Below are 12,857 nucleotides of genomic sequence, written 5' to 3' on the forward strand. Positions count from 1 at the left end.
GCCGCCGCGAGCGCCAGCGTTCTGCTTTAGCTGAGGGCGGTGTGAGAGGTCAGGTACAAGACGAGGGGTGGGGAGGAGTGGGTTGAGGGGTTTGACTGTCTCATGTATCTTTTGAGATGCCAAGCAGGGGTCAGATCTCCGCGCGTGGCCATGGCAACCGGGCTGTCAGTCACTTCACTTGAAAAGAAGTGAAGGGCGGAAGTGAGAGGAAAATGCGCTTTGGTGTTTCCAGAGTTTAGTTGCGGGCGGGCGGGTGGGCGGGAGCCCAATTCAAGCGTCGTCGACTGATGAAGGACAAAGGAGGCAGATGAGCAAATGATACGAAAATTGGATGAGAAATTCGGCCGAAAATGTGGCGTTTGTTGTGTTTCGCGACAAGACAAATGACATCAAATGATGTATCGGCCTGATATTTGAGCTTCAGAAGTTGAAATTTCCATTGAAACTTCAGCTGCCGCCTCCCTTGTAGCAAAGACGACCCCGCGGTCTGTTCACCCTCTCATGGGGATCAATAAGCCATTCATAAATATTCTTTGCTGTCCGTCCGTCTGTCTCTCCGTCTGTCTGTCTGTCACGCAGTGATCTTACCTCTTCTTTTCATCTCTTCCACCCCCCACCACACACACACACACACACACACACACACACACTATTTTTGATATACATGCTGCTTCCCCTTCTTGCCTTCGCATCCTCCCTCATTTTCCTCCATTATTTTATAGGTGAGCCCCCGCCCTGCCTCCCCCGCCTCACCCGACGCCCCTGCCGACTCGGCGCGGCCAGCTGCTGCACCGTTGCAGCAGGGGCCAGCGGAGAGGCGGCGAATGTCTTCACATCTGTGTTGTTGGTTTTCAACGCAACAAGTACTTCCACATGTCTCCCTCCCTTATTCCCCCTCCGTCCGATACCAGACCCATCACAACAGCTGGCCGCGCTTCCTCGTTAAAGCGGCAGGCTTGCGGTTACATCGTGGATTAGCGCGTCAGACTTTTTATTTTATTTTTTTTTTTGGATGGGGCCGACTGACACTAACTCACGGCTCGAACACGCTGTAAAAAATAACAACATTGCGAGTAATATGATAAGATGACCACGATCGCCGCCCTCCCGGGAGCAATTTGCCGTAATGGTTTCAACCGGTCCTGTAAATCAACCTTCGCGATCGTTGTCATCGTCGAGCGAGCGAGGGGAACCCCGGCGACGTCGTCGGCGTCGACGTGCAACTCACCGCAGTTGTCGTTGTGGCTCGTAAAAAAAAAAAAAAAGGGACTGACTGGTGTCAGAGCAACTGCGGTTTAGGGCCCCGCGTCGCATCTCGCGACTCTCCTGGAGTCATTATTTGTCAACCTATTATCCCAACTGTTACCACAGCCGACCATATGTTTATAGGCATTGCCGCAGCGAGAGCTGTCAGGGGGAGTGATTGATACGGCCGGCGTTGGAAGACGGAGGCCTGCGGTCTTTAATCTTCAGCCGAGGCGTCATCAAGGAAACAGACTTTGTTTGGCGAGAGTTTCTGATTTATTGTCTCTCATCGTTTCAGCAGAAATGCTACACTGTCTGCGTCCTTCTCTCTTTTTTTTTCTCTTTCTTTTCGCAAATGAGCGTCAGCGCAGAAGTTGCTCCGAGACGGGGAAAGCATTCCCTTAATAATTCACAAAAAAAAAAAAAAAATGAGATAATGTGTTTTAAACTTCCACAACAAAACAAATAGAACTCGTGAGAATCGTCACAAGTGTCAGGTAGCTGTTTATGAATCCGTTCAATTTAGATTTTTTTTTTTAGGACCTTCGTAAATATTTAAGTCTTGCCTTTGTGTCCTTTGTCCATTCGTCTAATTGCCACAAATGCTTTTTTTCTATACCACAAACCGAACCCCTGTTGAGGAGTGCTGATGGAACTGCTCACGTTGAAATCTTTATACATGCGCATCCCTCCTGTGTACCGTATAAATGGAGGCATATCAATGTTCTCACCAGTTGCCCTTCTATTAGTATCGTTTTTCTTTTTCCTTTCATCTCTCCATAGTCATTGTCATCTATTCAGCTGTGTGCAGGAAAAGAGGAATGGCAAACATTTGTGAGAAAAAAAATAGAAAAATTATAATTTCGCAGCACTTACCAAGAGTATAATAGCTGAGGTACAGTTTTAATATCCAAATTACACCCGGTGAACCGTGTCCCTTTTAAGAAAAATTTCCTTCTTAGAAAAAAAAAAAAAAAAAGAATGTTGGACACAGAAGGTCTGTCCATTACAAGCAAGCAGAGAGCAATTTATCCATCAGGAAGACGGAAAGGGAAAAAAGCAATGTTTTCTGCCCGTGACTTGGGATGTTTTTGACCGGTTTGGAGTCATGTGCTTAGCATTTTCCATGGTCAGTCAGTTCACTGCCTCCTGTTTCCTGGCCTCTGCCAGCAGCCCATATACTCGGGGAACAGCCCGTTTGGCGAGCACCAGAAAACAGGACCTTGACTGACACCTCCAGTTTTAAAAGGTTGGCTTTGCTGCTCCCGAGAGCCCAGTTCTGCCAGAGGAAAGCTTTTCAACCATGCGTGGATGAGGGTGGAGTAGCGCGTGCATCTGTGTGTGAGTGTGTGCGCGCGCGAGTGCGTCTGCGTGTGTCTGTGCGAGCCAGCCAATGTGTCTCTGCTTAGGCTACCCGTCTGTGTCTGTCTCCCTTTGTTGTCTTTACAGTTGTGCCCTTTTTATGTTTATGCTTGTACCTCCCCTCGCCGTCTGCCGAGGACGATCCTGTGGAAAACCTTATCAGCTGTACGACGCGCGAGTCCTCAGAGCTTTAATAGATTCCATTTATCGCTGTGCTCCCGCACTTTAATTCGACTGGGCGGGGAAGGAGGCATTCAAATGTTGGCTGTCATTGAGATTTACAGCCAGCAGGGCGGAGCTGGGCTGCCAGAGATGGCCGCTTTTACATAAATATGAACAAAATCTTATATATATATATTTTATACAATTTTTGGCTCATTTCTAATGTCACAATTAAAGAAACCCTCAAAACATGGCTGAAGACGACTAGACCTAATGTTATCACATTAAATTAGCTTTTATAAAATTCTCAGGTCACCGAAAACCCATTAAAAAAAAAAAAAAAAAAATCCAAAACGTTTCCAAATTTTTCCCGGTGACACTGAAAGCCGTTACAAATCTCCAAAAGGAAGGCACCATGGAATTATGTGTCATTCTCCAGCGCAGCGCCCCACCACCCCCGAACCACGATCCACGATCCCAACCTTCCCGTCTCCGTAAACGTGCTGTAAGTGATTGTTAACCTATTCTTGCGGGCACTGTTTCCCTCCTCTAAGCGTTTTATCGGCGCGGCGGTCCAATCCCAAGGCCTGTGGCTGCGGCAGTCCTTTGGGTGGGCCCGGCGGTGTGGGAACTCTATTGTAGTGCGGTAACAACCTCTTTGTGTGACATTTTCTTTTGCCGCTGACATTCAGAGGGGAATAAGAAGAAGGTTCCGTGGACGCCTCCGTCTGTGTGACATGTGAAGGGAAAGGGTATTAAGGATGAGGGCCGAGGTATTTGAACGTGCCCGGGGAAGGACATTTGCACAGAACGTGACAAGGACACGCTGTGGCGAAGCGGCTCTTTCATATTTCACTTCATAACATTATGCTTTACATCAGGCTGGGTCTGTATGGCCGGGTCCACTGGGCCATCGCTGTCCAGGGCTGATGGTGTGTGACTGACGGGTGGGATTTTTATTGGTGGCGTTTTTAAACAGTGAATATTTACCTAATGACTTCATCGCATCAGAACATTTTATACAAATCTTACTGTTACTGGTTTTTCACTGAAGAACACAACAATCTCCCTAAATGACAGTAACAGTTTGGCTAACGCACATGCTTATTCCCCTCCCTATGTGGCAGATGAACCAGAGGGAGGCGGAGGTGAAGAACAAGGTGTGCTCCGTGGCTCTGACCGACTCGGCTCACAACATCTGGCTGCAGGAGACCACCAAGAGCACCCAGGAGTGGATGCTGCAGGTAAAGAACCAAGCAAATGTTCCTCTCTTTCTTTCTCTCCTGAGCAGCCTCCCCTTTGTCTTTGTGGCCGACTGACACGGACCCACAAAGACAGCCAACCCCAACCGTCCACCGTGTAACTCGCGGGCATTTGTTGTTTGTGCATTTTGCTCCGGCAACGCTCGGAACAGGACCCACGTGCACGTGTGCTTTTTGCGTTAGCTTCATTTTAGCGCTTGCCCTTTCCGGTGTGACCTCTGCGCCGTTCGCGGCACCTGGGCTCACTCAGTATGCACATAAAGATGAGGACCATCCACGGCCAGACCTGCTTCGGAGCCAGGGATGCAAATGTCATTCGCGCGCGCGCGCTCACACACACACACACACACACACACACACACACACACACACGCATACACACACACACACACCTCCTACCTTTATGTGTATGACATCCTCTTTTATATCCCTTGCTTTTTGTTCTGGCTATTTCCATCTTCTGTTTCACGCCTGTGTGTGTGTGTGTTCGGTTTGCAAGGTGGTGCAGTCGTGCTATATGTGTGTGTGTGTGTGTGTGTGTGTGTGGACACTAGTTTGAGTGGTGGGGATTCAAGGTTGCAATGGCCCCCTTCTCCTTGTCTGGCATTTCCTATTTTTGATTTATCAAAGGGAGGCCTGCGACACAGCATAATTGGAATGTTAAGTGATTTTCTATTTGTGATGATTACCCAAAACAATAAATCAGAAATAACCGTCTTTGTCCAGCGGGACGAAGGGGACGGCCAAGGATTCACTCTCGCTTGTACTCATTAACCTCAGGTCCTTTTTTTGGCTGCACGCGAAGCAGAGTCTGCCTAATTGAAGGATTTTTTGGGAGGTTTTCGTTTTTTTGTTTTTTTTTAATGAAGCAATGGCTCCAAAACTACACTCCTCTTTAGTATAAAATAAATCAAAAAGCAGGTGTGGCATAAGAAGTACTCACTGTTTTTTCTACTAGCCAACGCAGCACTGAGACTGGTTACCTTAGTGTAGAAGTCAACATATCCATGCTTTATTAACAGCAGAGTGAAGAAATAATGCTATTTTATCCTCTGAACTAAATTAAACTAGAATCCATGTGGCAGTGGCTGCTTCGTGCTGTTCCAACTGCCTTAATTAAACAAAGGACACGTGCAGCGTTGCGACCTTTATTGTCTCCGATGATTTATTGAAGTTTAAGATGACGAAAACCAAAATTAATGATCTGTGCCGTCCCTCAGAGCTTTGTTGCGTCCCTTGTTTTTGGTCCTACATCCCATTGGTGGCTGACCCTGTTTCAATCTGCACTGGGGCACTTTCACTGCTTAAACGTTGCCAGCCGTGCAGATTATGAAGCGCTGCTGCAAGTGTGCAGCAGCTCCGCCGAAAGGTCAGACTTTCTTTGGTGTTCCACCCAATATGCTAATCACGTGGCTCTCTGCTTAAGGCTTCCGTCAGCGGCCGACTCTCTATACGTTTGGCTTTGAACGGCGACCCGAGCCGCTCTGGCGAGGTGCATACGATTCCACTTTTGAAGCGAAGAAAGCACAGAAAACACACACATAAAGCTTGATATTGAGCATAAACAAGGTTTTTGTTGTGTTGTGTTGTTTGGTTTTGTTTGATGCTATTCTACAGGTGTACGCTAAGCCAAGCAGAATATGCTACAAAAGAAGTTGCGAGCGGCGAACCCGGACGGTGCTGCGGGTGGCCGCATAAGTACGGGTGCCCACATGAGTGGGGTGCATGTGAGGTCGGCGCAACCCCAGCGGCGCGCCGCTCTGTTCTCCTCGGACAGGGATAATTCCCTCCCTCCGGGGTTCAGGAGGTCGCCGGATGGTGGGATGAGCGGAGGAGAGCAAAAGAGCGGAGATGGGATTTGGAGATCAGCGCCTGCTGTGCCAGGTTATACGGACCGAATGGGTCAGACAAGGGCCTGCTGACGTCGCTGCCCATGAGGCAAAATAAGACGCAAAGATGAAGGTGGGCGGGGGGGTATTTAAAAAAAGTCCCGTCTGTTGATTGAAAAGGGAAAAGAAACAGGCGAGGAAACGCAGTACGAGAAGCGCTCAATTATTTAAATCCCGCCGACTGCTGCCGAGGAAGGGACGAGGCCGAGAAGGGAGAGGAGGAAAAACAGAGAGACAGGTAGGATGTGAATGGAGTGAATACAGATGGAGGAGTCGTACGTGGAGAAAAGATGAGGAGCTTAGCGAAGGGACGCAAGAGGGGGGGAGAGAGAGAGAGAGAGAAATGCGAATGATGGTGTACAGCTGGCAGCCTGTCACAGTCTCCAAGGTGTCTCCTGTCACCGCGCTGGCCTGCTGTCACACTCTAGTGGCCTGCCCAGAGCCGCACTCCTCCGACGTACAGGCATACACGCACGCACGCGCACACACAAAATAAGAGAGTACGCTTCGGTCATGAATAAACCATCCTAATCCGTGGAGATTATACGGCAACCGCAGGAGGAGGAGGAGGAGGGGGAGGAGGTGGCGGCGGCGGCGCAGGGAGACTGAGGCGGATACTCGGGGCTACTTTCTGAGAAGTTAACTTGCCGCCTGTCGCTTGTGCCGCGCACGGGGAGAAGCTGCGGCGACGCTCGGAGTTTCAGAGAGAGAGAGAAGGGGGTTTGGAAACATTCGACCGCGAGAAGACAAACTTCCCGCTGCTGCCGTTCGCCGCTTACGTCCACGTCCCCGTAAAGCAGTTTGGAAAGTTAATTTGTCTCCATCAAGTTGTTTCACGCAGGCCTCGGAAAAGTAAACTTCAAAAAACACACACGCCGTGGTCGCAATGCAGACTTTGAAGGTGGCAGGGCCTACACATCCCCGCGTTAAAAGCACCTATGCAGTCGCATCCTCGCCGCATGTGGCGGTAGATATGGACACCAATGAGGGACCTATTTGGCCCCCGTGCAGGTTCCATTAGATCAGGCCGCCATCAGCCGAGTGCAGTGATTTGTGTCCATTACCCTGCAAGTGTGTGAGTGTGTGTGTTTTGTTTTTTTTTCGGGAGGCGCACGGCTGGCTTTACACCCTGACTTGCAGTAGGCAGCAGGTGCTGTGTCTCTCCCCTACCCCGTCCCCTCCTCCCCCGCCCGTGCGCACCCTCACGCGTGCGCGCTCGTGGAAAAAAATGCAAAGACGCGGCGGCGAACAAAGAGGGCTGGGAAGAATCGCTCCGAGGTAGAGGAGCGGCGCCGACACCTGCTCGTCATTTACTCCCTCAAAAGGCACCGTTAGCTCGGCGGTTAGCGTCGCCGCGCGGCGTTAGCAGCTAGCTCGTATTTTTAGAGCTGCCTCCCCCGGAGCGTTTGACGCTCGTGGCACTACAAAAAAAAAAAAAAAATGCGGGTTTGTGTGCACATGCAAACACATGGAGAGGCTCACATACATGAGCAGTGCGGCGGTGATGGTGGTTGGGGGGCGGGGGGGTGGAAGAGTCAAATCTGTTTACATGTTTGTTTCTCTGTCTGCCTCGAGTTCAATGGCACCATTGATCGGCGGACGAGCAGCTTGAAGTGATGATGCGATGCGTCAGAGGCAGCCGATGTGATGTGCCATCCTTTTGTCACGTCGCCCCTCTCTAATCCCAGCCAGCAGGCCCTGCCTTTATGTGACTGCTGCTATGCCTGCGGTCTCCCACAGAACTGGGACTGTGTGTGTGTGTGTGTGTGTGTGTGTGTGTGTATTAACGCAAGAGTTTGTGTGCACATGTGTGTAGTTGCCTTGACAAATCTATTCAAGTCGCGGCCTCCCCCCCCTCCCTCCTCGCCTCCATTGGCGGTGATGGCGGAGGTGAAAGGGGTGTTGGGTCGGGGGAGGGGGTGAGTTTTTTTTTTTTTTTTTTCCCGGGGGGGGGGGGGGCCCTTTGAAAGGCTCCCCTCCTTCGCCTCTATCCAGCCGTCTTCAGCCGACCGCTCCACAGCCCAGCTGACATCTTCCTCCAGACGAGCTGAATGAATTAGAGGAGACACAATGAGACACTTGATGTCGCAGTCAAGGAGCCCCGCCGCTCCCTGTGCCACCGCTCTGCCCTCGAACCCCAGGCTCGGAGGAGAGCGGTCCAGGGCGACACCGGAGGATCTAAGATAAATAAATAAATAAATAAATAAATAAATAGATAAAAAATACGGGATCCGCCACTGTTTACCGAGATGACTTGTCACCACCACCACAGCCGCCCTGCTTCCCTCTGCAGCCCCGATGTGTCGTCAACCTCTCCGGCTCTTCTCCCCGCCCTCTCCCTCTCCAGACCCGGTAGCCCGGTTGATTGACAGGGCTGCAGAAATTACTTGTAAAGGAAGTCAGTAAAAAGGGCATTTTATTCAGTTGGGACCTCCCTCCCTCCCACCACCCTTCCCCCTACCTCCCCCTCCCCCACCCTGCTCCTTTGGCTGTGATTGGACACGACTGGGGCTTAACTTTGGTAACCGCATTTTAAGTGGAAATTTCCCAGCTGAATTTTGTTTACCCGCAACATGTCATTGCTATTGACTCGCACGGTAATATTTTTTAAGGATGTGGCCCAGATGTTGCACTTTCCAGTCACAAACACGTGTCCGCGAGTCGGGCTGTAATCCCCGTCTGCGGCCGACGTTCGTTCGTTCGGAAGTTCATCAGCATGTCTGGGATGAAATGTGTGTGACTTGGTGGATGAAAGTCTGAAGCCCTGTAGTGTTAAGTATGAAATGGCCCCAGATGCACTCACATGCAAAATGCTGTTTGGATTTGTGTTGAGTGTTAAGGTCTCATATTGTGCAATAGACAATATGTTAGACAAGAAAATTACAAACAAAATATCTGTATTATGTAGGTGATTTATCCCAGTATGAGAAAAAAACACCCTGTACTTCTTATTACTCTTGTCATGCTACTTCTGCACCTCTATGAACCTTTCCAAACACATAGAAGGCTCAACAAAGCATCAGTTTAACTAAAAGCATCAGCCACCAACCATTGTTTGCTGGATTCTGCAGTTTTGTGGAGGTCTGAATATACTGTTTTCTGGAGATCTATGGAACCATATGGTTAATTAGTCATGTGCAGCTGATCAACTGGAGTCAGGAAGATGTGGAGGGAAGAATATGGCACCTCTGGTAGCTTTTTCTCTCCCCAGCATTATTTCATGACCAGGGATTTGAAGTCTCGGAAGCCATAGATGGAAACGTGTGTTCTATAGAGCTCTTTTTTAATTTAATTTCATTAGAGTCCCCAGATTCACAGTGCCACACATCTTTGTCGAATGAGACCTCCCGCCACACAGTCACTGACCTCACACACACACACCAGCACGCACAACCACGGACCACACTGTAATGACTGTCAGGGGGCCAGGGTGAAAGTAAACAAGGGCAGATAAGCGGTGATTCAGAATGACGCCAGCCGCACATTCTAATCTCGACATTTTCTCTTTCTTCTATTGAACTTTTTATCTTATCTGCAGAAGGTCTTCTCCAAGCGTATCTTCTCCGCCTTCCCTCCCCGGCCCTTCCCAGAATTTCTGTACCGACCCGCGCGAGTTTGTTGCATACCAATCAACACCACATAGTCAAAGGGGGGTTGGAGGCAGTGGCGGGGGGGGGGGGGGAAACACACTTTGATCTGTTTCCATTCTGTGACCCTGACAACGAAACCTGAAAGCGGGAGGAAGAGAACGCGGCTCTGTGTGGCGCAGTTAATTAATTTAGCCGCCGCTGAAGCCCTAAACTTTGTTTGACAAGTCCCGCTCGGCGGAGAGGGAGGGAAGGCCACACAGACGGGGAGATGAAGACGGGGGAGGGGAGGGGACGGGAGGGGAGGGGAGGATGGTTGGATAGAAAAAAAAAAAACAGATGAAGAGGTCTTCTCCCCTTTCTGACAGTAGAGTTGTCAACCGCTGGGGGGGTTTGAGAGGACGAGGGGGTGTTTGCAGGGGGTTATGGGTCAGCGGGCTGGGCAGACGCCCTTCCCCAGGGCACACGCTGATCCACGGCGGTAGGAAGAAGAAGGCCTCGGCTCTTCCCCACAACGGGAGAAAAAAAAACAAAAAAACAAACGCCAAACTGTCTGAGCAGCGTGTCACAGCGCTTTTAATTGCTTGTTCCCGTCTCCCTCGCCTGCACACACCCACGCACCTCGCTCAGCCGCACTCAGGCCTCTACCCCGACTTGACTGCACCACCCACCCACCCACCCCCACCTCCCACTTGTCCAACGCACCTGTACCCGTTTCCTTCGTGTCTTGTTTACGACCGCTCCTTCAACTTTGGCTAAACTTGATGAGAGAGTAAATACGCCTTGAAAGAAAAATGAAAAAGTTTCTTTAAGTGCTCCAAGATTCATTGACGTATTTGTTTTTATTTTTTGCTCTCCTTTCTCCTGCAGCACTGTCGTAACTGGGTGTCGAGTCCAGAGCCAGTGGACACGCCGCTGGAGCCCATGCTGCCCGACTGTCCCCGAGTCTCTGCAGGTACTGAACTAACTGCTGTGTAAAGTTTTTATGGCAACATCTACTTCACACCGCTCCATAGTTTCAAGTCTAAGTTTAAGTTTTATTTACATTAGCTCAGCAAAGTTTACGCATGTTAACTATTATTATACTGTTATTTTATTTACGGCAAAACCAGCTAATCTTCACGGGGTCACTTTCACTTTACCCCGTAAAAAAATATTTCGTTATTTTGCTTGATTTAAGAAAATTGGAATGCAAAGCAGGCAACACGGTGGTGCAGTGGTAGCAGTAGCAGCACTACTGCCTCACAGCAGGGTATTGAAATGACTGTTCTATTGCAGGCTTCCTGCTCTTTGTCAATATCAACTGAGATTTTGGTCTGCAAACCATTCTGCAACACTGTGTCACCTCCTTTAATAGTGTCCCCTATGTTGAAATGCCCACATGTGCGTCGACGAGTTAAAAGTGCTCTGCAGCGTTTCTCCACCTTAACAGTAGCTGGATGAAGAGGATTCAGCCTTGTGTTGTGCAGGACAGCCGTGTGTGTGTGTTTGCGCGTTACCCTGTCTGTGACACTGTGCACTCCAGTGTGGCCATGGAGGTTGCTTTTGCGGGAAAACTGACGCGGCAAAGTGGATTAACTTGTCTAAATGCAGAAGGAGCGACCATCTCACGCACACAATCAAGAAATGCTCTTTAATTTTTTAAGATTTTTTTGGGAGGTTTTTTTTTTTTTTTTGCTTCAGTTCTATTTTGGTCATCTTTGTCGCGCCGTCTCCACCTTTTCATGGCGTGCTCTGCCTCCAATATTCATTAATCCTCTCCTGTGGTGTTTGGCTTCCCGTTCCTGTGCCCTCTCTGTGGCTGACTGGCCTTGATGATGTCGAGGCCATCATGAGAATGTGTCCTTAATGTAGGATTAGGGATGAAAGCTGTAATCCTCGACACGACCGTTGATAAGAGTCTATGATTGCGGCGTTGTTTGAAGAGTGACACACATTCAGGCTCTCTTTCTCACTCGCTCTCTCTCTCTCTCTGAACACATGCACACAAACAAAAGTCGAGCCTTCGGTAGCAACCGCCTTGAATATTAAATACGCCTGCTTTTGCTCTGTTTGTATGCCTGAGCGCCGATTGTTCCGCGCTCGTCCGTCCTCGTCTCATCGCTCATTTCCGCCACCGCCGGCCAGCGGACGTCCAGCTTTGTCGCTCAGCTCTTTTCAAAAGCTCCCCCCCGCCACCGCCGCCGCCGCCATCCCTGATAGATGGATAGGTCATCTTACACATGCTCGCCGTGTCAGTGAATGCATCTCCGGCGCCGCTATCTCATCGCGACCGCTAAAACAGCGTGTTCCGACACGGCGGCCGCGTGGGCGGCTGGCCTTAACATCGACGCGCGAATCGGCTCCTTGAAATGTCATCTGGCCTCCAGTACAAAACCGCCAACACTGTATTTCATGTCCAAATGTCACTCCCCCTACCTTGATGTTTCATGTCTCTTCTCCGGTCAAAAGGCAGCAACCTTTGGGGGTGGTCGAGATACGGAGCCCTACTTTTTCGCCCGACATTGTCCCACGGCAGCAGAGCTGTTTGACACGGCGTCCATCTGTATGTTTGCACTATTGACTCGCAGCCTATTGACTTTTCTTTCTTTTTTTTTTTTTTTTGCTACTTAGCCGAGCTGAATGGACGGGAGTCTCCGGCCTGTTAGCGGAGCTGCCAACCGCGCTTGTCTCTGGTCTTTTCGGTGGCAGCTCCCCGTGTCAAAGGTCGCCCCAGTCATCTTTGTGTCCTTGGCAGCCTGGCAGGTTCGCAGGCAGCCGCCATTGTGGCCCGAGTCGCGGCAGAGCCGCCGAGGTGACGAGGTTGAGAAGAAGGTTGAGGGAAGGCTGTCAGGGGGGGATCGCGGCCCCGCCACTTCAATCACACAGGCACGCACGCACGCACGCACGCACCCGCACGCACGCACGTGCATATCTCCCAGTGGACACCTCTGATATCATGACTGCTGTTGTCTGGGGTTTGAGTTGCCATGGTAAGAGTATTTGCATGTTCCTGTGTGTGTGTGTGTGTGTGTGCGTGTGTGTGTGTGTGTGTGTGTGTGTGTGTGTGTGTGTGTGTGTGAGAGAATGAACCAGTTACACTTGCACACATGTGATCGCACATCACAGTGTGAGTCACGGCTTCTGTGCAGAGCCAGACTGAGCAGGGCCCAGGGCGACTGGGCTGCTGTGCATGTAGCATGGCATGCCATCAGAAACGCACTTGCACACACAACACACACACATGCACACACACACATTGAACTGGGGCTCAGATGCAGGTTGAACACTGACCAATCTTGTCGTTGATTTTTCTTTTTTTAAATCGATTTTTTTTCTTAATCTTTTTTTATTTGTGAATTTTTGCAGAC

General features: G+C 50.0%; 1 protein-coding gene across 3 annotated transcripts in view; it reads left to right on the forward strand.

Moving 5' to 3' along the window:
- Positions 1-12,857, forward strand: part of arb2a (ARB2 cotranscriptional regulator A) — a 138,322-nt gene that overhangs the window by 86,389 nt on the left and 39,076 nt on the right. For all 3 annotated transcript variants that reach the window (XM_076043864.1, XM_076043863.1, XM_076043865.1), the window contains exons 9-10: positions 3,897-4,013; positions 10,378-10,462. In XM_076043864.1, coding sequence (XP_075899979.1) covers positions 3,897-4,013; positions 10,378-10,462 — 202 coding nt within the window. The remainder of the gene's footprint in view (positions 1-3,896; positions 4,014-10,377; positions 10,463-12,857) is intronic.

This window comes from Nelusetta ayraudi, unplaced genomic scaffold (assembly GCF_046127955.1).
Source record: "Nelusetta ayraudi isolate G7.1 ecotype Tasmania unplaced genomic scaffold, CSIRO-AGI_Nayr_v1 ptg000078l, whole genome shotgun sequence".
Lineage (NCBI taxonomy): Eukaryota > Metazoa > Chordata > Actinopteri > Tetraodontiformes > Monacanthidae > Nelusetta > Nelusetta ayraudi.